General features: G+C 40.7%; 1 protein-coding gene across 3 annotated transcripts in view; it reads left to right on the top strand.

Moving 5' to 3' along the window:
- The window catches only part of URB1 (URB1 ribosome biogenesis factor), a 51,520-nt gene that overhangs the window by 1,285 nt on the left and 24,074 nt on the right, over positions 1-26,161 (top strand). The window contains exons 2-22 of one of the 3 annotated variants that reach the window (XM_077927305.1): positions 322-435; positions 861-1,000; positions 1,652-1,803; positions 3,578-3,710; positions 5,059-5,155; positions 5,761-5,846; positions 6,565-6,690; positions 7,412-7,542; positions 8,326-8,521; positions 10,410-10,547; positions 12,741-12,914; positions 13,967-14,111; positions 14,893-15,015; positions 15,331-15,443; positions 18,068-18,181; positions 20,596-20,712; positions 21,703-21,841; positions 23,231-23,404; positions 23,697-23,881; positions 25,069-25,287; positions 25,710-25,889. In XM_077927305.1, coding sequence (XP_077783431.1) covers positions 426-435; positions 861-1,000; positions 1,652-1,803; positions 3,578-3,710; positions 5,059-5,155; positions 5,761-5,846; positions 6,565-6,690; positions 7,412-7,542; positions 8,326-8,521; positions 10,410-10,547; positions 12,741-12,914; positions 13,967-14,111; positions 14,893-15,015; positions 15,331-15,443; positions 18,068-18,181; positions 20,596-20,712; positions 21,703-21,841; positions 23,231-23,404; positions 23,697-23,881; positions 25,069-25,287; positions 25,710-25,889 — 2,892 coding nt within the window. In that variant the 5' untranslated portion in view covers positions 322-425. Of the gene's footprint in view, positions 1-318; positions 436-860; positions 1,001-1,651; positions 1,804-3,577; positions 3,711-5,058; positions 5,156-5,760; positions 5,847-6,564; positions 6,691-7,411; positions 7,543-8,325; positions 8,522-10,409; positions 10,548-12,740; positions 12,915-13,966; positions 14,112-14,892; positions 15,016-15,330; positions 15,444-18,067; positions 18,182-20,595; positions 20,713-21,702; positions 21,842-23,230; positions 23,405-23,696; positions 23,882-25,068; positions 25,288-25,709; positions 25,890-26,161 lie in introns of all 3 variants that reach the window. The other 2 variants (XM_077927304.1, XM_028727020.2) reach the window with 2 other exon arrangements.

Here is a 26,161-nt window from a genome sequence, read left to right as displayed (position 1 = left end):
GTCAGTCACGACTGGACCTAATGGTCAGGGGTCCCTTTACCTTTACCTTTTACCTTAAAGACTCAGCACATTTATTATGGGATGATCTAGTAGTGCCTGCTTCATCACATGCATGAAATGTAATCCTCTGTTAGTATGTATATACAGTAGGGTCTAAAATGGTAAATGTAAACGTTTGAGTTAAATGGCAATGCAGTGTAAAAAGTACAGCCCGTAACAATCCCATTTTAGTTTAAGTACGGCTAAAATCATTTTAACATTGTTGTGTAAATTAACACCAATCCTTGGGCAGCAACTGCACATTTTATGTTATTTTAGCAGACAAACACTTCTAAATATCTGCATATGGATTAATGCAGAGCACAAAATGGGACCGATTGTTTATATATCGCACTAGAAGTTGGAGGCGATAGAAAATTTGCAAGATGTCCCCAGGTAGGGAAGCTTGTCAACATAAAAAAGAGACTCTTAATCTCAGTGTCATGGGGTTGAACTAGATGATCCTCATGGTCCTTTCCAACTCTGCAATTCTATGATTCAATGATTTTATTCATAATATTTAAATCTTCAGATTTACCCAAGTAATAGACCCCTAGCTCACTGCTCCAACTTCGTTACGGTGCAATATTACAAATTTATTTTCCACTTAGTTACTGTTGCACCATTTGTTTGTCAGTGTTCTGTTCCCAGAGTTTGCATTGGCAAGGTATTAATGCCAGCAGTTTGTTGGTGGTGGTTTCTAGGTACATAGGAAGCTGCCTTCTTTAGCTGGTTGATCTACCTCAGTATTGGCTATACTGAATGGCAGCATCTCTCAAGGATTTCGGGCAAGTGTTGAATAAGTCCTTGATTTGTTCCAGGTTTGGAAACATTCATATCGAGAGCGAAATCATTACCATCAGCAGAACAGTATGATGTTGTAGAGGGATACATAAAAGTTTCTGTCGAGTGCGCAGAAATTTTAAAACTTCTGGATGGCGAAAGGCGGCCTGAAAGTGAGGTCAGTATTTCGTTTGTTGCATTTAGCATTCTATGATGAGTTGTGTATACAGTGAACAAGTACTGATTGGTAACATAAAGCAATAAGGAATAAACTTTCCACTGGAACCTTCACAAAGTTAAATTAACGTTTGTTGTTTGTCAAGTATTTCACACATTGAAACAATTAAAATGATAATCTTATTTGTCCTCACAATAAGTCTGTGAAATATTTCCTTCATATTTTCATATTGTAGGATTTGTAGCCCTGTATGTTTGTGATGCGCAATGTTGTTCCACCTTCCTTTGAAATTGTGCATTGGCTGCAAGCATTTTGTTACACTATAGGACTGGAGTGTTGGCTTGGAAATTTTGACTTACTATTACAGAAATTGTCTCCTTGAAGACCTTGTTTAGCAAAGATAGAGTCCACAATTCATTTGCAATATTTCTTTGCTTTCTTTTTTGTATTCTGATTTAGAGATTACCATTATAGGAGGGAGCAGTGGATCTAAGCACTTGCCATATTTTTACATTTGGAAGCTTCCTTTGTTGTTAGATGTTATACTGTATTTAGGATGATGACTTCTCAAGTTGTTCTACTAATATTTGCTGCTTTTCCCACCCACCCAGCCCAATAAACAAAGTATAATAAAGTATTTAAATGTTGCAGATGCTGCTAATCTTTCAAGCTCTAGAAAGCATTTTGCTGCGAACAGCAAGTGATTTGTCCCACTTCAGTGTGGTAGGGATGAACATAGTAAAGAAGCTGATCAATAGCTACATGAGATTAATCTATGCTGCTCTGTATTCTGAGAGTCACAGGTAAGTTCATTGCAAACCAAAGGACATATATAACTGTCTAAAACTTGAATGAAACAATATTTCCATTGATCAGGATCATGCCACTTTAATCCTGAGAACAGATCTTGGAACGGTACACAAAGTACTCTTTATACTTGATTTAGGAGAATACTTTAATTTGCCATGACCTTCCTCTCCTTTCTTTTTGCTTCCATGTTCATATACAGTATTTATTTATTTGACACTTCTACTCCACTAGCATAAATTCAAAGCATAATTACAAAAATGTGGTGGCACATTTTTTAAAAATTCAAAATATAATGTGCAGCATCCATTACAGAGTGCAGGGGTCCACTATAAAAAAAGACTCATCAACAGGAAGAAAAGTATAAAAATAACAGTTACTCACATCAACCGCATGTGTTTAAAAGCTGTTGGTAGGGCCTGGCCATACTCATGGATATTAACATAATTGACAAAATAATACCAAATTAAAATAAACTTATTACTTTTATGTACTCTGTGAGTCAATTTTTCTAATAATGCAATATCCTACACTTTTGTATACCAGAATTATCTCCAGAATCTTGCAATAGTTAATCTGGTAAGTGACCAGTTCCCTGCTATATGGTACAGATTCTTGCTCTCTAAATAGGTTTACAAGGGCTAATTGTGGGGATGGCATTATTTTGCCTTTTACATTGAGTGCATTCTTACAAACCACAGTATTCAAAAACAGTTAAACTTGTGGATATTCCCACCATAAATGGAGATATGTTCCCATATCTTGACGTTCTCTCCTTCACCTTGGCAAGGAATCTGGAACCATATTTCTAATAAGCGAGCTGTTACAAATACTGAAAGACCAGGCAAAGATGGCCCAAGACATTTTTGTTTCCTGAGGTACAAAATTCAAATGGTGCAACATTTATATTATTATGTTTTATTATTATAAAACCACACTAGTACACTTTAGTCACTGAAATCTTTTCCCTCAAATCTTCTGCTGAGGTGAACTGCCTCAGCCAAAATTGGTAGTTTTTAGGTTTTATGGTTTTCAGTTACAAACTTCAGAAAAGTAAAGGAAAAGCTACAGCAATGAATTTCAAACAAAAAACAAAAGGGGAGGAAATTTGGGTTAGATGCTTATTGGTAAGTGTTTTCAGGCAAACACTTCAGTCTGGGATGTGCCTCAGCATTTCTAATGATAGGGCAGCCTTGGGACCATAATTTAACAGGGTTTAGCCTGGTAGAGTTATTCATAAAGAAGTGGCCTATATAATTTTCAATCATTCATCTTAAAAGTGATGAAACAAAAAATACAGAGCATTGTATCTAGCAAAGTTTCCCATTGCCACAAGGATGTTGGCTTCCACAATGGGAATTCCTCTCTCCCCTCCACAAATCTGCCGTCTAGTGGTGACGTGCTAGGTATCTGCAGTGTGGTGTAGTGGTTAAGAGTGGTAGTCTCATAATCTGGGGAACCGGGTTCGTGTCTCCGCTCCTCCACATGCAGCTGCTGGGTGACCTTGGGCTAGTCACACTTCTCTGAAGTCTCTCAGCCCCACTCACCTCACGGAGTGTTTGTTGTGGGGGAGGAAGGGAAAGGAGAATGTTAGCCGCTTTGAGACTCCTTCAGGTAGTGATAAAGTGGGATATCAAATCCAAACTCTTCTTTTTCTTCTTAGCTGACATAATTCAAACCTGCCTATTTTTATTTCAAAGGTGTCAGTTCTTAATTTTCCATTGACTGGTTTGCCTATGTAATGTTCCTTCTCCTGTGTTGCTTATACAGACTGTCTCGCCAGTGCCTCATCTTGCTATCTGCAATGGTGTCACAGGGGCCGGATGCTGCAAGGGATGTCTACAGCCACTTTGATTTCAATAATAAATTCCTTCCTAGTTTAGTGAAGAGGAGAGATTATAAGGTAAGAGGAGGAAATATGCAGTGAGTGTAAGTGATGGCTTAACCGTATTTGTTTTTTGTGGTGTGAAAAGTAAAGCTAGAATTGGGGTGGGGATACCTAAGTCTCTTTCTATATCATGTGCAGAGCATCATTGATGTGGATTGTTTTATTGCTTCAAACTGTCACTGATCCACAGGGGAAACATTTTTTGATTCTTGATTTACTTAGGCTTTTTTTAAAATACACACACACACACACACACATATATATATACACATACACATACACACACGTGTGTGTGTGTGTGTGTGTGTGTGTGTGATTTTACTACATTTTTCTGTGGGGGGGGAGCTTTTGTATGAAATGGCACCTATGTTTTGTATGACATGGATGTAACTGTTATGTGTCCCCCCTTCCCCTTACACAAATGCCTTCTTGCATAAAAAAGAAGTAGCAAAGTCATCCTGTGAGAATTTCACAGCAAGCAAACTCATATGCACACAAACACACACCATAATGTGTGATTCAAGCTGTGGATTCCTTCCAAAGTTTAGTAAAAGCACATTGTACACTTTTCCTAGGATTTTGCTACCGCAAAATGCAGGTGTGCATGGAAGTGCAACATGTTTGTCTGCTGTTCCGCTCCAGAAAGCTGCTGATAAAAACAGGGACACCAAGAAGATGTGTTAGCTTCCCATGTACAGTGGAACCTTGGAAGCTGAGCGCCTGTAAACTCGAACGCTTCGGCTCCTGAACAATAAAAAACCGGAAGTGATTGTTCCGGTTTTCGAATGGTTTTCAGAAGCCGAACGTCCGGCATGGCTTCCAGTTGGCTGCAGGATGTTCCTGCAGCCAATCGGAAGCTTCACCTTGGAAGTTGAATGCTTTGGAAGTCGAATAGAATGGATTCCGTTCGACTTCCAAGGTACAACTGTATAGAAAGGTTCATTCATTTATATGACTGGTGAACCGCCTCTTCTGTTAATCTTACATTGTTCCAGGTACACATTGTTCATCTTCCTCCCATGTTTAATGCATAAATAATCTTGGGCCCTTGGGATTTTGACTGCTTTTGTTTTATGTAAACATGTGAGGAAACCACAACAGCAGTTGTTGTTATACATATCTAGGCTCTTTTCCAAACCACTGTGGAAGCAGTGACACCACACTGGTAAAGAGGGCCCAAGTTTCTGATGGAGTGCACCTTATGAAATATGATAAACATAGAAATGGTTCTGCTAGTTAAAAGACTATGAACTGTTTAAAATTGCAGTCACTCTTTTAAATATGTATTCCTCATATTACAACTGTTGTAGTGAGTTGGCATTTGGGTTTATAAGTTGCTGAATGTCTCTTAACATTTATTTAGGGCAAGCCTGATGTTCGTATGGCATATATCCAGTATGCTGTTTCTTTTTTAATTGCTGGTGACAACACAATCCTTGTCCACGTTCTGGAGTTAAAAGGTATATTATAAATATTGTTTCTTAAAGGCATTAATATCTCCCTCTTATTTGTGAGGTGAGAGGTCCATGTTTGGATGTTACGAGTACCTAAATTCATTGGATACAAGCTTTAGGGAGGAACAGTTCACTTTCATTCGCCTGTATTGCACAAGGCATTTAGCTGTCAAGATACATAATGGGAGACCTTAGCAAAACCTCTGTGCTCTTCACATAGTATCAATAGAGGAAGACGGAGATTTAAAGAACCCTTTGCTCATGTTTTTGAGTAAGTGGCTGAGTTTAATGAGAGCAAATGAAAGTTAAAGTGCTTTGCCAGTTTCTTAGCTCTGTTTGGAGATACTTGAGTCTTTGGATTGGGGACAATGTTATGGACCAGATTTCCCCTGCTCCCCCGTAGTTGGCTGTAGATGCTGTAGAGTTCAGAATTCAGCTACCCTCTTCCATGGTACAAGTTCATTGTTTATTCTGAGTCCATTCACTTTTGGTTCACCTTGTAGACCAAAGCATTCGGTAACACCAGTGGCAACACTTGATAAAACTGATTTCATTTTAAAAACGCTTCCCATCTTCCAATTATGTTTTTAACATTTTAAAATGGTTTGTAGATTTCATCCCAGATATTTTTCGAACCGGTTTGAAGGAAGATAGAATTTCTACAGTTAGCCTTCTACTTTCCACATTGGCAACTAAGGTATGACCTTGACGTGACTTTACTCTTTGTATCTTATTTGCTGAAAATAACTCTGCTGTGGTTTTCCAAAGACTCTCCAATTACCAATCTCTTAATGTTTGGCTACAGTTTAGATCTTGTCAGCATTTCTGTTATGAGAGCTTTTGTTTGATCATAAAATATTCCCTAAGAGTTGGAGCCTGTAATTTGCTGAGCTTTTAAACAAACAAGAAAATAGTATTTCAAAGCAACTGTTAGGAAGTTTTAAATCCTTTGTACATCCTGTAAAAATAACTAGATTCTTATGGCTTCCTTTTGAAACTTCAATTTCTGGGGGCAAGGGAAGCTGTTTCAGTTTGCTGAAGCAAAAACAACAGTATTGTGGCATCTTAAAGACTTAACAAAATCAAGGGTTCATTCACGTGTTCATCTTCCAGTGTGGTATAAGCAATCATCTACCAGAAATGCCGCTCTGCACTCTTCCTAGGACAAACAGGTTACTCTAAAAATAAAACAAATGTACACAATCTGACATCAGAAAGGGCAATATTTAGAAATGCATGGGAGAACATTTCAATCTCTCTTTCTTAATGACCTTAAACCTGACCATTCTTGAACAAAGGAATTTCAAAGGTAGGCTCTCGCCTGAAAATGCGGAATTATAAATTTATCAAGATAAAAGATTATTTTTTCCAACCTTGTAGTTGAAATTTGTGTATGTATTGTATTTTTTTTCTAGGTAGTTCACAATAAAAATCTTAGCAAGACCCAGAAAGTGCGTTTTTTTACTGTTGAAGTATTGAACCACATTGCCTCACTCTACCGCTGGAATGGAATTACAGACGTCAGCACAGAAGATGTTGTGGTACAGCAGTTTCTTCTCGTCTTTTTCTATTTCACTGTTTAACCTCAGCAGAAAGGGTTTTGCCTTTATACTAACCCAAGAAAAAGAGGAAAGCTATATCTGTCCCCGTATAGTAAAACAATATTTTGCCTAGGATAAGGTTTATTATTGTTGTTGTTATTACTCATCCTGCACCAGGTCTGAGGGTGCCTGGCAGAAATTCAAAACGGGATGGGAGTTGAGAGTTCAAAACATTTGCAGGGCACCAGGTTGGGGAAGGTTAGTATGCACAGCTGAAAAGAAGCAAAGGAAGTGAAGAAGAAAAGTCTTCTCTGATCCTTCCTAAACCAGCTTACGGACATTTAACAGTGTCTTCAGCTTTTTACAGTGTCTCACCATTCACTTTTTTCTCCTCCGAGAATCTGCTGGTTTCTGCTAGGTCTTGGGACTCCATTTTTCATGTCCTACTCCTACATTTTTCATGCCACCCCCTCCTGCCCCTCAGATTTGACTTCCCAGCCAGAGGGAATGTTGATTTGTATTCCCCATTGCTCATCTCCTCTGATTGATGGCAGCCGTCCAGGTTCTCAGGCAGAGCCCCCCCCATCACCTGCTCTCTTATCCTGGATATGTCAAGTACCGCATGTGGGACCTTCTGAAGCATGGAAAGCCTGTGCTCTGCCACTGAGCTATGGTCAAATAAACAAATTCTAGTAAACATTGATCTTTCTGCTCTACGCAGGCTACCCAGGATCCTGAAGAGGCAGGAAAGATCCTAGTGAGGAAACTCGTCCATAATTTTTTACTGGATCTCTGTTGTTCTCTGAAACATGGCATTAACTTTTATGATCCAAGTCTTGGCACATCTGGCAGGTAAAGTATCCCAGTTACTCCGGTGGCATTGGCCTTTGCTTGTGAAAAGATTGGTCTACATGTGCAGGCATTAGCTGCCTGGAAGAATGGCCTCTCTGTCATAAGCTTCTTCCTTTATGAACAGTCCTGTGACCCCTTTTGTTGAAGAGAAAGGCTTATATGTAGCCCAGCTAGTGAGGTAAAAAGGTAAATAAAAACCACCTAAGAATTTCTTGACTGATTTACTTTGCTTAGCTAGTTTTTGCAGTACCTAGGCTGACATTCCTCCCATCCCACCTCCTGCTCAAATTCTCAGCTGGTACTGTTTCTTGCAAATGAAATTGAAACCATAATGTGCCAATTATGTGCTATCTAAAGTATCTAAATTAGATTACAATTCTGTGATTTCAGTAGCTTACAGAATTGTTTTGGGTTCTCTCTGTTAAAAGTAAACTGAGCAGAATTTAGAGCCTTATTTACCATCTTGCCTGCACCCAAAGAGCCACTTTACTAATTCCATACACCCAAGGGAGCTTTGTAGGGGTGCTGTTTTGTTTTGTTTGTCTGATAGCAGTTTTTTCTGCTCCACGGCACACCTCTTTTGAAACTGAGGAATCTTACAAGAGCAGTTTGTGAATCAGATGGGGGGGGCAGGGAAGAGTCAAATTCCACTGGGCATGCTCAAGACCCCCTTGCACATGCCTAGAGCAGTTGCTTGGATCCTGGCCACTGTTAGAATTGGTTTCAACTGTATGGTGACATATGCTGCCATAGTGATTGTTTTTCAAAATCTTTCTTTACTAGAGGAGGGAATTTGGTTCTTTTGCGCTTTCTCGTGAATTTAAAGACTGCTGCAGAAGATGAGATGGTTGCTGATCTTGCGGTGAACATATTCAAAGTGTGCCCAGATTTACTGAACAGATACTTTAAGGAGTCCCAGTATTCTTTTGTTCCCAGGCTGAAATCAGCTTGGCTAGACAATATGAAATTGCTGAGGAAGGTAAGCATTTTATGAAAAGTATACCCTTTGTACATGAAAATAACATTTACCAACTTTTTTTGCTGTGTTAGGATCACAGTAAACATCTTTATTTCCCCCCCTGTAGTTATATTTGATAGGGGAGTAGCAAAGAGACTCAATTTGGTTAAGGGCCTGTTCATACATTTCTTACTGTGGAGAAATCCCAACAGTTAGACCTTTGGGTTGGGTTGCTCTTCTCCCACACCTCACCATGTGAGTAAATAATGTCTGTCTTTACTATATTTATCTGAACATAATACCTCTCTGACTATTATCTGCCCTCCAGATCTGTCCTTGAAAAGAATGCTAGGGAAATACTGTAGTCACACAGTTGAAACGATATTACTTAATAAGCGCATGATACAGAAAGCCCAAGATTTTACTAGGTTGATATTTTGCCGTTGTAACATATGAACAAGTCCTGAGTTTGGAAATGTTTTTGCACAGGAATTAATCACATCTGATCATAACTGGCTGCCATTTTGTGCCATCTGTGCAGAATCAACAATCAATGGTACTTTGTGCACTGGAATCTCTCTCAATCATGCAAAGTCATATTTGATTCAAATGTGCAAATTAATATTGGGGTCCATTGCTGCATATATTTCCTAATGGTTTTGAAGTGTTTGTTCTGCCAGTTGTGGAAGATGAAAGAAGATACAAGGAAGCTCCATTTCTATCCCCTGGGATAGAAATGGGAATACCAGCTCACACCTAATCACATCTAGAACTTTGCCAGGCATTGCCTTTACACCTTCAATACAATTATAAGCCAGAGTGGTTATAAGTCTAGATTCCCAGGGTACTGAATTTTGGACTTGGTACCACATTCTATGCTTCTGCAACATTTATGGCATGTGTACAGCTCTGACAATAAACAAGAGGCAAGATGGTAATATATGGGCTAAGTTTGTTCTCCTACCTTTTTTCTGGGCATAATTGCTGTTATCTGCTCTTTAGAAAGAGTACATTATCAACTCAAAACGGGTGATTAAATAGGAGCCAATATATTATTATCTTCCTCTGTGCTTACTGAGTTCTCTACCAGGGACCCTGAGCCATAAGTTGCCAAAAAGATATTGGCCATCCTTCAAGCTAAAGATCATTTAGCTGGTGTGAGTTGACTTAGCTCTAGGTCTTCCTAGTTATTTATAGAAAATGTGGCGAGGGGTTTTTAAAACTTAGATTACTAAAATGCATTAGAGAGAGATAAATACACATCCTTTATTCCTGGTATATCACCTTCATGAATGGGAAAATGTTTTTGAAAGTAATAGAATATATTAACTAAGAGAATGAGATCAGTGATGGAGAAATTAGATGGCAGTTTATTTTTTATTTGATTAGAACGCTTATGAATAGCTTTTCTGTTACTCAGCAACATCCTGATAAAGTGTCTTAAACAGGAGGAATTAATATTGACATCAACAGATAAGTTATGGAAACTAAATGCTTGTTGGGAGAGAGCGACCGCACACAGTATCACTCTCTCTATTTAGGATTCTCAGCAACTGATACTCAGAGACTTGCTGCCTCTGTTACTGAAGGTGATGCACAGCCATCGTGATTAGTAGCCATTGATATCCTTACCCTCCACAAATTTTTGTTTTGAGGTGGCTACAGCAGGGAATGGCTGCAGTTCTCCTAAATCCCTCTTCTGCTGGTGGAAAGCTATGCTTTATCAAATAAACAGTCGATGGACACCAGTTGGGTTTATCCCCAAACACCTTTCTCTTCATGGGGAATTAGGCATTTCAGACTGTTTTATAATATAATAACCTTTGTACATGTTTAGCTGAATTGGCTTTAGGGGCCATGGCCTCTTTAGCACTGTTTTAACAATATGTATTTTCTACAAAAATTTCAGATTTATGAGGCTCAACCAGAGATTTCTCCTGCTTTTAAAACAACAGAGTTTGTTCCTTTTCCAAGATTGCTTTCAATGGTGATGGTAACAACCATTCCAGCCGTCTGCAACAAAGTCATGTTTACCCAAGGATTAAATGTAAGAACTTCTCTTTATAATCCCGGATGGGGAGGTTTTTGGTTCCACGAAGCAATTTTGCTGGCACTATACTTTTTAAAGCTTATCTTCCATGGAAGGTTCCAATAGTTGCAAGAACTCAGTGGCTGAATTTTCATGTTATAGGAGTGAGCCTGTGCAAGCCTTGGGCTTGTGAGGAAGATTTTGCTTTGATTTTGACAAACCACAGCTTTGCATTGCATCTGCATTCAGACAGACTATGTTAGTAAACATAGCCAGAAAACAAGGGCAATTTCAGTCTGGTTTATGAATCTGGCTCATTATGATCGTTAATTCTAGTATTACAACTGAACCCTAAATTGTGGTTAATGAAAAATTAAAGTGGAAGCTTCCAACCCTCTTCTCCTCATGGCTGTACAAGAGGAGGGGAAGCACGTGAGCCTTATTTCATCTCAAAGGTCTGTCCTGATGCTGCCACCTTGTCTGGATGGCAAAAATGTTGGCACAAATAGTAAAAAATGGAGTGTCATTGGCAACCCAAGTAGATTCCACCTCTCAGACATTGCTGTAGCAACATGGAATCCATCAAAGGGAAACAGTTCTTGGTACAAGGCCAGTAAACTTAGTATAGCTCATTTGATACCGTGGCCTATATATGTGAAATAATTGAAGTAAATCATGATTTTTCAGTGTCTTGTAGCAGTGTGTGGCAACCCCACTTTACAATATTATTTGATCATTCTCCAGTGCTTAAAACAGACTGGGGTCCTCCAGATGTTTTTGACTACAGTTCCCATCAACCCCCAGCCAGCATGGCCGAAACACCTGGAGGGCACCAAGTTGAGCTATTGCATCTTTTCTTAACCTTCCAATCTCTCCTTACATCCCCTCTTCAGTAAATGTTGTTATCCGCTCTGAGCCCGGCTTCGGCTGGGGAGGGTGGGATATAAATCTTTTTTTATTATTATTCTGACACTGAGGTCCAGCACCGGGGGCCTTTCTGGCGGTTCCCTCGCTGCGAAAAGCCAAGTTACAGGGAACCAGGCAGAGGGCCTTCTCGGTAGTGGTGCCCACCCTGTGGAACGCCCTCCCATCAGATGTCAAGGAAATAAACAACTATCTGACATTTAGAAGACATCTGAAGGCAGCCCTGTTTAGGGAAGCTTTTAATGTTTAATAGGTTATTGTATTTTAGTGTTTTGTTAGAAGCCGCCCAGAGTGGCTGGGGAAACCCAGCCAGATGGGCGGGGTATGTATAAATAAATAAATAAATAAATAAATAAATAAATAAATACTACAAGATCTTGCAGGGAGAACCTTTCCAGTCCAAAGTACCCAGAATGTATTAAACTCTGATTGGCCACATAACGCTTTGACCCTTTCCAGTCTGCCTGCTTCCTTCGGGCAAGGGCTGCTGCTTGGTTTGCTCTTCACTTTACAGGACTGCTGTTGGCTTTCATTCTGTGCACACCTACTTGAGGGTATGTCTCACTGAACCTAGTGGGACTTACTGTATTTTTTGCACCATAGGGCATACCGGACCATAGGGCGCACCTAGTTTTTAGGGGGGGTAAATAAAGAAAAAAAAATTATTCCCACCCCCCAGCCCCAAAGAGCAAAGAAGCCAAGACACCCAGCCCCCAGAACAGGTCCAGGAGCGGAGGCAAGGTTGCAGGCTGCTATCCGCAAGCCTTTGGATAGCTCGCGGATAGCTTCCTTAAGCCTGGAGAGCGAGAAGGGTCGGTGTGCACTGCCCCTCTCGCTCTCCAGGCTTCAGTGAAAGCCTGCATTCGCTCCATAGGACGCACACACATTTCCCCTTCATTTTTGGAGAGGAAAAACTGTGTCCTATAGAGCGAAAAATACGGTACTTGTGCTCTGTCTGGTCCTTTCTCCCTCTCTTCCTTCAAAGTAGTGAGTCTGACTCTGCAGAAGCTGTGTGATAATTGATGTGGAGCTGTGCAGATTAAAGGCAAAGGTAGAAAGATGTGTCTTCTTTCCGCTAAGGGGGGGGGGGGGAGAGCTCTTGTCACTGCTATTTGCCTCAGTTCCTGCGAAAGTTCAGGCATGGAGATGCATTCTCCTTACATGGAACCTTGATGCTTCCTGGCCCCATCCTGGCAACTGAAAGTGATGCCACCAGTGGATCACACCAGCAGTTCCTGGAAAGGTGAAGCAGCATCACAGTGACAGTTTGTTCCTCTTTTCTTTTAGATAGCCAATAAAACAGTAAAACATACAATCTTTTCGCTTATATCAACTGTTTTGAAAAGAGCACTGAAAAACATTGAGCACTGTCTAAATGAGACGTTATGGGAGAAGTCCGAAATCTATACACCATCTATGATGCAAGAATTCGTCCAGCAATACAGAGAAGCGCTTGGCAAGGTAAAAATTAATAAAACTGTGTGGTGCATAATTGCAGTTTTGTGCAGCAGAAAATACGTCCATTCAGGGAGGATTTCTTCCTCCACCTTCTGTATCCTGACAGCTAAGGTGAAAAATATCCAGAGATATTTCTAATGGATTCTTAACATCTTCCCCCTCTTATAACTTCTTATATGCTTTTATTGAAATAATTTCTGTGCAAGGTACTAGTTGCAATTTTTAAGTCATGGTGCTTAGAATAGCAAGATATGTTCAACCAGTTAGTAGAGATGGTAAAATAGAGTTTCAATAACTTTGGAATTCTAAATGTGGAAACCTGACTGGGAAGAACACATATCAGGGTGCCAGGTTAGGGGAATATCAACCCCCTATCATTTCAGCAGATATTGAAAATAAGGGGCAACAGTTATAGACTGACAGTCAGTTTGTACAAATAGAGCTAAGGTAATAGTTTTCCAATTCTCACAACCGAGGCATCACATTAGCTATGTTGGGACATCATACAAAACTGAGAACTAGTTGATCCTCCTCTTGGGCTTGTATGCTCCCCTTTCCTTCTCTAATGCAGCCAGGAGGGGGATATTGGAAACCTCAGCTTCAGTTTTTAGATTACGTGCAGTTCAGCATGTCATCCAAATCATAAACTGTGGTTAACCTATACCATTGTCTTGCTTTTTCACACTGACCATAGTGATATGCATGTATTTGGACCTGCTATATAATTAGTGTGATAATTAGTATTAAAAACTGTAGGCCAATTCACTTAAGCCTAGTTCTGACCAACTGAAGTGAACAGTCATCAGTGGGCTTAATTAGCAGTTCCACAACAAAAATATTTCTCAGTTTTAAAATACTTCTCATCTTGTAATTCAGACTTTCTCAAAAAACCAAAGACTGGTAAATTTTTGTATGAATTTGCATAGGGTGTTCTTTTCCCTTTTTCTCCTCCATTCCTGCTCTGCAAATAATTCTCTATAGACATGTTGCAGTGACAAGACAATTGTATAACAATATTTAGTGGCTAATGTTGGTCTTCTTTTTAACAAATCTAGCTCTTGCCAGATATGACTACCATAGTAGCAGTCTGGCAGTCGCTTCTAAAGCAAGAGAAGGGACAAGACGGACAGAAAGGGAGTGGGGAAGATGCTTCTGTTTTGGAGGAAATAACAGCAGGCAAAGAAACAAATGGAGAGCATGGTAGGAAAACCTTAGTCATCTTATCTAATGTGCGTGTGAACAGTGGAGCACAATGATTCATATCTGATGAGTCACAGTGGCTCTGTTCTGTACTTTGACAACCCCTGTTAACGACCTCTTATCGGAGAGATGCTTTTAGATGCATCTAATATCATTCTAAGAATCTGAGCTCCTGTTTTCAAGAAACGTCTTTGAGTTATCCTGGGGTAGTCACAGGGCAGCCTATGCAGACTCCGCAAGTGTCATATTGGATGCAAAATTCAGTGTTATCGTTTCTGCCGAAATGGTTTCCAGAGCTAAGTTACACTCCTATCCTGTGCACAACTTAAGCTCTTGCTGCATAAACAAAGGCTTGCAAGGGGGCAAGAGGAGTTGTCTGGATTTTCCTTTTCGCCATGGCCACTCCTCCTCCATTCTGCAGTTCTTTCCTATCACAGAAGGAATGAGAATGATAATTTCTTCGTAGCTCTGACTGTGACTGCCATATCCACCCACCCCTACCCTCAGTGCATTAGTACTTAACTATGTAGGGTTTGCTAGCCAGTACTAGCGCAACCGTGTTTGTGGTGGTTGATGCACAAGCACAAGGGGCGGGGCCAGTTCCAAGCACCAAAACAAGGGAGCCAGGCTTAAACTGTTAAATGCATAAACCTAACTCCATGATTATAGTTTAACTTGGTTACTTATTACATTACCCTTGGTCCTGACTGCTATTTCACAGGATTGTATTGTGTCTTTGATAATAATATTATTTTAAAATATGTTAATATATCTACTCTAGGCTCAGATGATGCAGAGACCACTCTTTTGAAAGCTGTCTTACTCCACGTGATCTGCCTTTATCAGCAAGCTGTTCCCCACTTAGTAGCACAGAGCAACTTTGACTTTAGCAAATTAATAAAAGGTAATTTAAGAGTCTTCAAATTTTGAAGTAAGGCACACATTGAAAATCATTTGTATGATATGTATGCATGCAAAGCTCTGCCACTGAGCTATAGCCCTAACATAACATTTTGCTGTTAGACCTCTTTATTTTCCCAGGGTTTAAAATATTTGTTGTGTATTGCAGTGCTTAAACATTTTATACTCCTTGATCTATTATGTTCCTTTTTGTTGTTTTAGTTAGTTTTTCCCTCTGTAATTTAATGTTTTTATTGAAATCATGTAAGCTCTGGAAATACAATGCGTGGAATAAAATATTATTATTTTCCAACCACAGGCATTATTACTGAAAAAGGACTGCGGCAGGAGATCCCTCCTGTTCTACAATATCACATTATCAAGGTGGCTCTAGAATTGCCTGCAAACAAGTTTTCCTGGTTCAAAATGCAGGTCGGAACATGAGAGTTATTTTTGTCTCCTATATTAAGACCAGCTGTCTTATTCATTGGTTTCCCAATCTGCTTTGTCTGTATGCCAGTCCTAAATTCCATTTTGTCAAGAGACCTGTATGTTGTGAGCAATTATATTCACATTATACAAGGAGCAACTGATGTTCTCAGAGGTAGCAGTAAAGCTTTGAACATGCTGTAGGGCAGGGATGGAGAACCTTTGGCCCTCCAGATATTGCTGGACAACAAGTCCCAATATCCCTGGCCATTTGCCATGCTGGGGGCTGATAGGAATCACTATTATTATAATATATATATTCATACCCCGCCTTTTTTCCTGACAGGGATTCAAGGCATCTTACAGATAAGAAAAAGAGCAGCTAGATACATAGGGGGGATCAATCATTTTTTAGAAAAATAAACATTGATAGAATTAAAACCATCTATCTATCATCTGTCTATCTGTCTATCTAATGTATTAAAAACCATACAAATAATTACAATTAAAACAGGATTTTATTTTATTTTATTTATTGAATTTATATACCGCCCTATGCCCAGAGATATAGGCACCAGCCCTTTTGTTAAAAGCAGTGAGTCCCCAAATCCTGTTAGAAAAAGAAAGTTTGCACCTGCTGGCAGAAGGACAACAAGGAGGGAGCCAATCTGGCTTCTTCAGGGAGGGAGTTCCAAATTCTGGGAGAGCAACTGAGTCCAATGATATCTGGAGGACCACAGATTCCCCATCTGTACTTTAGGTCCTCTAGTAAGAATAAACTGTGGTTCAAGAAGAAGAATTGCTGCAAGCTGTCCCTGGCTCTTAAAGCAAAATGTTTACATAGGATTTTCTCTACTGGCATGATTTTACTTTGCATACAGGTATTTTCTAAAGGAGAAAGCCTCTTCCTGATTTAACTACAGAAAAGTCTTTTGAAAGTTTGCATTTAGAATAAGAAGTGACTTTTTCAGAGGCTAGGAATGACTGTGCCCATGTCTGTGCCCACTTCTGCCCTTTGCATTTTAACTAGGAGTGCGGTTATTTTATCTCTTTTGTAACACATGTGGAGTGGCATTTGTATAAATGGAAAAGGATTGGGTCTGGGGCACGGGATAAACACTGATAAAGCTTTGCCCTTCAGCAGGTATGCCAAACAGGCTTCTTTGGGAGGCTCAGAATTTCACAAAGAGGACTGTTCTCTCAGTTGTGTGAGATTCTGAATGAAGACGGGAGCACAGACAGCAGATCAAATGACTATTCAAAGTGAAATTACAAAAGTCCTGTTTGGGTAGTCATCTTTATTAGGACAACCAGTATGTCACAGGAAAGCAAGCGAGCTTTTGCTTTCCCAGAATTCTTCATTAGGCTGGAGTTGAACAAAGGGGTGGAGGAGAAAAAAAGAGAAAGCTGGCTTGGGGAAGGCCTGTAGCCCAGTGGTACCACATCTGCCTTGCATTCAGAAGGCCAAGTTTTAACCTCAACATCTCCAGGTACGCTGGAGGGCTGCTGTCATTGCAGCAAGATGGACCAATTGTCTGACTCCACACAAAACAGCTTCTTGTGTTCCTAAGATTTTGAAGCCACAAAGTCTGCATTTAATCATATAACGTAGGTAAAGACTGCATAGGTAATTGCATTAGGTTCTCCTAGGTGCTATGTAGCTTTCAAAATTATGATTATATTTTCAGAAATGGAGGCTTAGCTGTTACTGGTCTAGCAATCCTAGGTGTGGCTTGAAAGCTTTATAGCACCTAGCCCCACCTACGTTTTAAGACAACGGCCATGTTTGCACATAATGATAAGTAAGACTTTCTGGCTTATTGTGGTTTATTAGGAATGAGAAACATGCTGGTACATACCACCTGGTCTCTCCCAATTTGCTGCTGCTCCCTTGGTGCAAGCTAGATGAACAAACCAGCAGGGCTTAGCATCCTTTTACAATCCAAACCAAGGATTGTGGTCCCTTGCTCCATTACAGGTCACAAATCAGCAGTTGTAGCTTCAGGTTATGCCAGGGCACATCCAGCTTGGATGTAAGGAGAAGTCAAGGCTTTCTCACATCAGGAAAGGAGCAAAGTGGATGCAACTGGGCTATGCGTGCCACCAGCACACCACTTGCCCTGATGAACCATGTAAGCCATAAAATCTGGCTTACCATTACATATGAACACAACATACGACTGAACTCTTCTTTTTAATGAATTTATTTCTTTATTTATCGGAGCTTCCAGGGTATACAAAAACAAATGCCGTATTTGTGGCTTGAACATCAAGAGAATTTTCTTTCCTTCCTCTCCCGCATGTCTCTTAACGTTAGACTTAACATCCAGCCTGATAGAACTTAAAAACTTGGCTACTATTTTGTGGCACTATGGTTGGTCCTATAAAGGTATTGCTTAACTGTGGGTGTTTAATTTTTCTTATGGACCAACAAGATATACTTCGCTTTTTGTGTTCAAGGGAAGCGGGGAACTCCGAATGAATTGTTCAACCTTGTCCCCCAAGCTCTGTGAAAGCAGAGTTGGCACTTGGCACAGGTTGTCAGTAACAGGGTTATAGGCATCAGTCTCTGTGGAGAGACCCAAAACAATTTTATGAATTGTAATCAATAAAGTGTGTCCTCCTAGGATGAAGCCGAGAAGGTCTCTGGTGAAAGATCAGTATTTTATTTGCTGATGAAAATGTTCGTAACAAGCAATCATTTGCACCTCAAAACCTCAACAAAGAAATTGATTATTAAGGTGAGCTTTTTTTTATCTAGTTATCAAAATTTTGTTGTGCCCACAGAAAAGTTGTTCACAGTGAAGACACTTTAGAACAGGCTTCCTCAAACTTGGCCCTCCAGATGTTTTTGGCCTACAACTCCCATGATCCCTAGCTAGCAGGACCCCAGGGGTCAGGGATGATGGGAATTGTAGTCTCAAAACATCTGGAGGGCCGAGTTTGAGGAAGCCTGCTTTAGAAAGTTGGACTTAGGGTTTGTAATAAGCATGAACACTGTATCCACCCTGGATTCACACCCTGGATTGTATCCAACATTGCATGAATGGCATTCCACTCATACAACAGAACTGTCACACACCCCCAATCTTTCAGAGTTGATTTTTGGGTGTTCAGGGAGCTGGAGGGGACAGGAAAAATGGTTGCACACACATAAGTCTTGTGTGTGAGTGGAATGGAGCTACAGGGCTGGCTAGAGCCTCCTCTGTTCCATAGAATATACCTCTTGTGGCCTGTTTGCTGTGTTCTCAGGAAATGGGTTTAGTTACTTCACTTTTTTATTCTTTCTTCAAGTCTCTGTTATCAAGTCTGTTTTATGGCAATGAATTTGGTTGTAGGTTGCGAATACTCATACGCTGTTCTTCGAGGACACAAAACATACTGCTTATGAAAATCAAGTTTTCCTTCAGATGTTATGAGTGGACTGATACTTGATGAAATCATCTGTGTGGGGAGGTTCAGACTTCATGCAGGTGGTTGCATGGGAACCTCCAGTGCGTTACTTGAGCACTTTTGTTAGGAAAAAGCACTGCCAAAAGTTACACAACTCCCCTTGGGGTTGCCGTAGTTTTGCTTTCCATCCTACGTTTTAATGCAGTAGTGGGTTTGTTTTTAAAAAAACGAAGTGTAAACTGGGTGATTTAGCAGTAAAATCCAGCCCCTCACTTCCCCTTCTGAACAGCTGACTGGTGTGATTGCAGCTTTTACAGGGCCACACACACATGGCCCTAGCTGCTGGATGAGCTGGGGAAACTGAATGTGATTCCCCATCAAGCTAGGGGTTCATGTGTGTGAGAAGTCTGTGGTCTCTTTGTAGGTTGAGGTGAATAACATTGTTTTCATGTAAATGTTTATAATTCAATTAGTGCTAGTGTTTTCTTTAGTTACAAAATTTCCTCCCTGCCCTTCATCCTAAGATCCCAGGATGGATTGCAGTGATAAAATGTACAATTATTAAAACAGGATGCACCCCAAACAGGTTCCTGCCTCTTTTCATAGGCTTGAATTTGGTAGCTGGTGCTGACAGTAAAACTCTCCACCGCAACCCGTGGACAGGCTATTCCCATGCTGTCTGCGTTACAATAAAGGAGAGACAGGGTTTGATCTACCCTTTGGCAGAGTTGTTCAGGGTCCCGAGAGCCAGTTTGAATGATCCTTACCTAAAGGAATCCTTACAAAATGTTCTCTGGATTAATAGTTCCATCTTTTTTCAGAAATAAGAAAAAAATATAATATATTTATATTATAAAAACAGGAAAGAAACATAATTTCAAAGCATATGAAATCATTCCAAATGGAACAGAACAGTATAAATTCAGCACAAGAGGTGGGTCCCATGAAACAAAATACAGTGGTACCTCGGGTTAAGTACTTAATTCGTTCCAGAGGTCTGTTCTTAACCTGAAACTGTTCTTAACCTGAAGCACCACTTTAGCTAATGGGGCCTCCTGCTGCTGCTGCTGCGCCGCCGGAGCACGATTTCTGTTCTCATCCTGAAGCAAAGTTCTTAAACCGAGGTACTATTTCTGGGTTAGTGGAGTCTGTAACCTGAAGCGTATGTAACCTGAAGCATATGTAACCCGAGGTACCACTCTACTATAGCTGTCAAAGGCCAAGGTGTAAACAGGTGTGTTGCCAGCATACAGCAGAAGCTGCCCTTAGAAGACACTGAACACTTCTCTATGGGGTAGGAATTCCAGAATTTATGGACAGCCATAAAGAAAGAAAGAAAGCCCACTCCCAGGTTTCCACTTCTGAGGGCAGGGCAGTACTGCTGAAAGGGCTCCCTCTACAGATCATCACACCCAAGAAGATTAGTAGGAATAGAGACAGTATTTTATTTACATGGGCTTTAAACACTAACATGAGCGCTATTGGTGTATGCTATGGAATTGGAATGGAAGGCTCTTGCAAGATGGGGCTTTTGTGCCGGCATAGATAAAGGAAAGTGGTTGAGGAGGGAGCAACACATGAGACTTATATACTTTTAAATAACCTGTTTTTCCATTAATTGTGGTATGTTTTTAAATAGGGGTCAAGGTAAAAATGACTCTGCCATCTGCTGCTGTTCTTTCTTTAAATCAAACAGCCAAAATGAGAGCTGACATACAAAAATAGAACTGAAAGCTTTGCATGATAATTGTTTTTTTAACAGGTTCTGCACGACAGTGGAGTATTTGAGTATACCTGGAAAGAACTTGAACTGTGGCTTGAACACTTGGATAACACAGCAGAAGGCAAAAAGGAAGCAGTGATTCAGTTTTTGGAAAGGGTAATAAATGTGCAAATTAACCAGATTAACAATGCCAAGAATAGCATATGTGGGGACTTATTACCTTTTGTTGTTTTAAAGAGGAAAGTGTTTTGAAAAATCATGAATGGATTCTGAGAACTCATATCTCCTAGACACGGAAGGGAACAAAGGAGATGAGTGATAGGGAAAGGCTTTTGTTAGAGATTTCCACTACAGTGGGTGGCATTGACAAAAGATTGTTTTTCACCATCCGTTTTATATCAGCATCTGCTGTTATAGCAGAGTGAACAAAGAACATGGGAAGGAAGTGCAGCAAAGTTATGTAAACCATGATTTAATCCTGCCAACGATGCTACCCTTTTTGTGTGTGGAAGCTGTTAGTAGCATGCAGGAAAAACATGGTGTGGACTAGAAAGATCACAGGCAGTACACTGCGTAATAAAAGTAATACTTGGTTCTAGGAATGCAATTTTATTATAGAATCAAAATGAATCCATATTATACCCACCCCCCAAAAAAGTCTTCAGTTGTTTCATTCACGTTTTGTATATGCTTTAATGAGCTCAGGTACCAAAATACATGCAAGTCTGCTGGTTTTATGTATGCAATGATAAAGCATCTGTTTTTCAGCCACTGTGATGGTTGACTTTTGTTCAATTGTACAATAAGATGAAATGTTTAGGCTCCAGGACACCACATTATATCTTTGGCTGACACCTGTGCCATTATGTGTGGAAATGTGTTTTGGCATCTAAAGTACATACTCACTGCTAGATTTCTCAAAATATTTTTCAGGGGTATGTTTAAATGTATGCAAGTTCTTCACAAAATCCTGTAGGCTGCCGTGAAATGTTACATTGCTCACTGGGGCTGGTGCAAATTTGAGTCCAACAACATCTGCAGGGCTAAAGATTCCCCAGACCTGCTTTATGCTTACAGTTAATAGCATTGCTCCCTTACTATCTTTATGATTAAACGTTTCTAATGAAAGCTCACTTTCCATTGCAGATCTTGGTAAAACTGGTGACCAACCCCTATCCATACACAGATAAAGCAGCAGACCTTGTCCAGGAAGCCAGCATTCTCCAGGTCAACTTGTTTAAGCAAGATGTTGATAACGCCAGCATACCCATCTCTCACATTGACGGTATGTTCACTTTGGGGGGGGGGGTGGCATTATGCAAATCTTCCACAATTTTGCTGGAAAATTACATGTAGCCAGCATTTTAGAAACAGGCAGAAATTTTTAACTCGGGAGGGGGGCAATACTGTTTGGTTTTGTTCTTGTTTTTATTATGTGGTTTTATTCTGTATTTGTGGTTTTATTCTGTATTTTTATGCTGTGAACTGCCCTAAGATCTTCGTATGAAGGACGGTATACAAATTTAAATGACAACAACAATGCAATCCTGTGCATGTCTATTTGGAAGCAAGACCTTTGAGTATAGTGTGTGTAGGATTGCAGCTTTGGTTGCCTTCTCAAGCTACACTGCAGCTGCTGACATAGATTTGCAGCTTTTTCTAAATGCAAATGGGATTTTGCATCTTTGCTTATCTTCACTGAGGTCCAGCTCCGAGGGCCTTCTGGCGGTTCCCTCACTGCGAGATGCCAAGTTACAGGGAACAAGGCAGAGGGCCTTCTCGGTAGTGGCGCCCGCCATGTGGAACGCCCTCCCATCAGATGTCAAAGCGATAAACATCTACCTGACATTCAGAAGACATCTGAAGGCAGCCCTGTTCAGGGAAGTTTTTAATATGTGAAATTTTAGTGTATCTTTCATCTTTGTTGGAAGCCGCCCAGAGTGGCTAGGGAAACCCAACCAGATGGGCGGGGTACAAATAATAAATTATTATTATTATTCAGGGTCCTAGGCCAGTCCAGAGAGTTAATTGGATTTGGGTTTGCTTCGGAATTACAGGACTAAGGTCAGGTTTCTAGATCACAGTTTCTATACCCTTCTGTTGTTGTTCATACACACAGAAATTCATACTACAGATGGTTTGTCAGTTATTACTACAGTTTGTCAATCTAGGTACTCCACCAAATCAGAGTTAACATTGACCATGGTTTCTGATACTGATAGGCTGGCTGATTGCAACACATGGTTTGTCAGTTCACATACATGGTGTCTGAATAAAGCCACTGAGCAGTTGCTAGCTCAAATCATTTAGAAACAATAGACCTTCATCACTGAATTCTCACTGAACACATTTAATGTTAATAGACCCGAAATTTGGCATCTCTCTTGAGTTTCTAGGTCCCCCATCCCAGCATTTGATATAGCAGATTTCTTGGGATGAACCGAAAAGCCTAAATGGTGTGCTACACACAAAATATTCGAAAATCATGCAAGCAGAATTTACTGTTTTCTGTTAAGATCTATGCAGGATTGTGTTTTGCTATTTTTACTGAATGTTTTGTTTTGAGTAATGTACTTGAGATCCTGTTATTCGGCTTCTGTTGACTGTTGACCCATTTGTTTGGCTTCTAGAAACAACCTTCATCTAAACTAAGCTTTTCCCCCTTTCAAACTAGATGTTCTGGATATGATCGATGTCATTGTGGAAGGCAATGAAGGCCTAAATGAAGAAATTGGATCTACTTTAAATGAAGACATGATTGTCAGCACTTTCCCATTTAGTGCTGTTGTTCCTGCTGCTTTGGAAGCCAGGAACAAGTTGCTTCTCGAGGCTGATGGGAATGCAAGAGGTATTTCCTTCCTATATTTCTTTTGCGTGCTTTAATTCTTAATAATATCGGCAAAGCTTCCCTCTGAGTTCTGACAAAATAATAATATTAGTTGTTGCTGTCATGGAAAAGGTTTTTAAGCAACAGGGGTTCTTGTTGATTTGAGTTTCTTGCCTACCCAACTTTTAATGACCACATGTGCTTTTTTTAAATGCTCATAGGTATTTCAGTGTGCTAACCAATAGTTTAGAGGACTGACTTTTCAAGTTAAGAAGCCGTACAATTCAATCTGTGTTTTGTTTTGTGTCTTTAGGAGAAAGCATAGTGGAGTATCTCATCACCGTTTTCACTGACCTCCTGCATTCTCAGAGAGACCCCTTAGCCCTTTGTTTGCTGTTTCAGCTCTATGATAAAGAACTCCAGACTGTCTCTCCTCAACTCTGTCAGTTCAACCACTACTACAGTCTTTGGATACCAGAGCAAGCTAAGGAAACTCTGGTAAGCAAGGCAACAAGTATTTTCAGCTGCTTAATTTGATGATGAGCTCACACTGACTGCATTTGGATGTCACACTAAACCACTGTTGTTGACAGTGAGCCTCTGCAAGCCTCATGATGGCAACCCCAACCCTGGTGCTTCTGGTGCAGTAGCAAGAAAGAGTTCAGAAGATTGTGCTGATTTCCACTAACCACAGTTTAGCATGTTGCTTGAATCCTAAACTGTGGTTAAGGTAGATTAACCAGTCTCAGAACTGGGACGCGGGTGGCGCTGTGGGTAAAAGCCTCAGCGCCTAGGGCTTGCCGATCGAAAGGTCGGCGGTTCGAATCCCCGCGGCGGGGTGCGCTCCCGTTGCTCGGTCCCAGCGCCTGCCAACCTAGCAGTTCGAAAGCACCCCCGGGTGCAAGTAGATAAATAGGGACCGCTTACTAGCGGGAAGGTAAACGGCGTTTCTGTGTGCGGCTCTGGCTCGCCAGAGCAGCGATGTCACGCTGGCCACGTGACCCGGAAGTGTCTCCGGACAGCGCTGGCCCCCAGCCTCTAGAGTGAGATGAGCGCACAACCCTAGAGTCTGTCAAGACTGGCCCGTACGGGCAGGGGTACCTTTACCTTTACCTTTTAACCTCAGAATCCATGGTTAACATCAGGCATCCCCAACCTTCGGCCCTCCAGTTGTTTTGGGCTACAATTCCCATCATCCCTGAACACTGGTCCTGTTAGCTAGGGATCATGGGAGTTGTAGGCCAAAACATCTGGAGGGCCGCAGGTTGGGGATGCCTGGTTAACATTAACATGGCCTGTTAGTTTGAATAGCACAACAAGCTGTGATTAGACAAAACCCCTTCCTTCCTGTCACAATAGAGTGGGAGGGTAATGTGTGAGTTCAAGGCTTGCTGCAGTGTGTTCTTGTCACATAAATTGTGGTTTAGCGCAGGGTGGGGAACTTGTTTCAGGCTGATGACTATGTGCCTTACAGGGCAATAATATTCCAGTGGCCATTGGTAATGGTGGGTGGCGCCAGAGGCAGAAGTAGGTGGGGCAATGGGTGCAACTGTTAACTTTGTACAATAGGCTACATTCCAGCCACAGAAAGGCAGAAGTTTCTATACACATGTCTGTAATGATGTTTCTTTCTTCCCCCCAACCCCGCTTTCTGAAAACATGAAATACATTTTAAACATTTCCAGCAAGGCAGAAGTGAGTACGTAGACAATTGCCTCTTGCCAGATTCCTCCTTTTCCTCCCTGCTGAAGAATGCCTATCAGAAAGGTGTTGCAATTCTGTTGGAAGAAGGTTTTGAAGAGAAGCTAAGGGAAGCTATTTCCCAACTCCAGCCTCAGCAGTTCCTGTTAGCTTCAAAGCACGTCCTTCTTTGCCTAAAAACAACCGTGGAGAATTTCAACAGTGTAAGAGATGTTGTTTTCTCTCCTTCACCCTTTTCTAAGATTATTGGTTATAATCCCTTCCTCTTTATTCCCACACCAAGAGCTCTTTTACAGATTATGTGGCAGTAAATAAGTGCTTGGCTGCCACAGGTGCATATACCTGAGAAGTGTATCAAGTTTCGGCTCCTAGGCCTGCATGATGGGCACTGCAGAAATGAACCTTTCGCTCTATTGAAATGTCACAGTTTTAAGAATATTCACAAAATATGTTGCATGCATCTAGCTTTTAAAAAAACACATTTTCAAGTGTTACAAAGAGAAAAATCACAGACTTTTGTGTATGTGCTGACATGCTCTGCAGTGCAGTGCAATGATGTAGTTTCTCTGCTTGGTCCTTTCCCCAAGTTTTCCCTCTTCTGAAATGTATCTTAATTTTCTAACAGTTTGGCAAAAATGTGGGTCTCTCGCTTCTCACCCTGTTTGTGGATCTGCTGAAGAGCTTGTTGCACAGGGGGGACGCCATAGAACTGTGTGGTCAGCAGAAAGAGAAAAATACACAAACTGAATCTGATCTCTTTGTGGATGCAGAGTGTCTGATGGCAGCAGAGACTGGAAACGACAAGGTAATAACTTTTCTCTGTGTTACTGTTTATGAATGTCATCCTAGTTAATCGGCCCTTGGGGAAAGGGGGGAAAAATCTTCTGGCAATTGTGCATAAACGTTTACAGGTGCAGGCAATTGTGAGACAAAAAAATCTGTTCAAATTACATTTCCTTAGTGAAGTGGAAAGCCATGCAAGGGGGGGAAACGACTTGATTCTTCTGTTACTTAGGTATTTTTAGACTGAATAAAGATAAAATCCTAGTCCTGCAGTGTTTCTTAATCATGCACCTT

The sequence above is a fragment of the Podarcis muralis genome, chromosome 4 (genome assembly GCF_964188315.1).
Source record: "Podarcis muralis chromosome 4, rPodMur119.hap1.1, whole genome shotgun sequence".
Taxonomy (NCBI): domain Eukaryota; kingdom Metazoa; phylum Chordata; class Lepidosauria; order Squamata; family Lacertidae; genus Podarcis; species Podarcis muralis.
The sequence above is the reverse complement of the archived record's forward strand: the minus strand, read 5'-3'. Positions and strand labels throughout refer to the sequence as shown.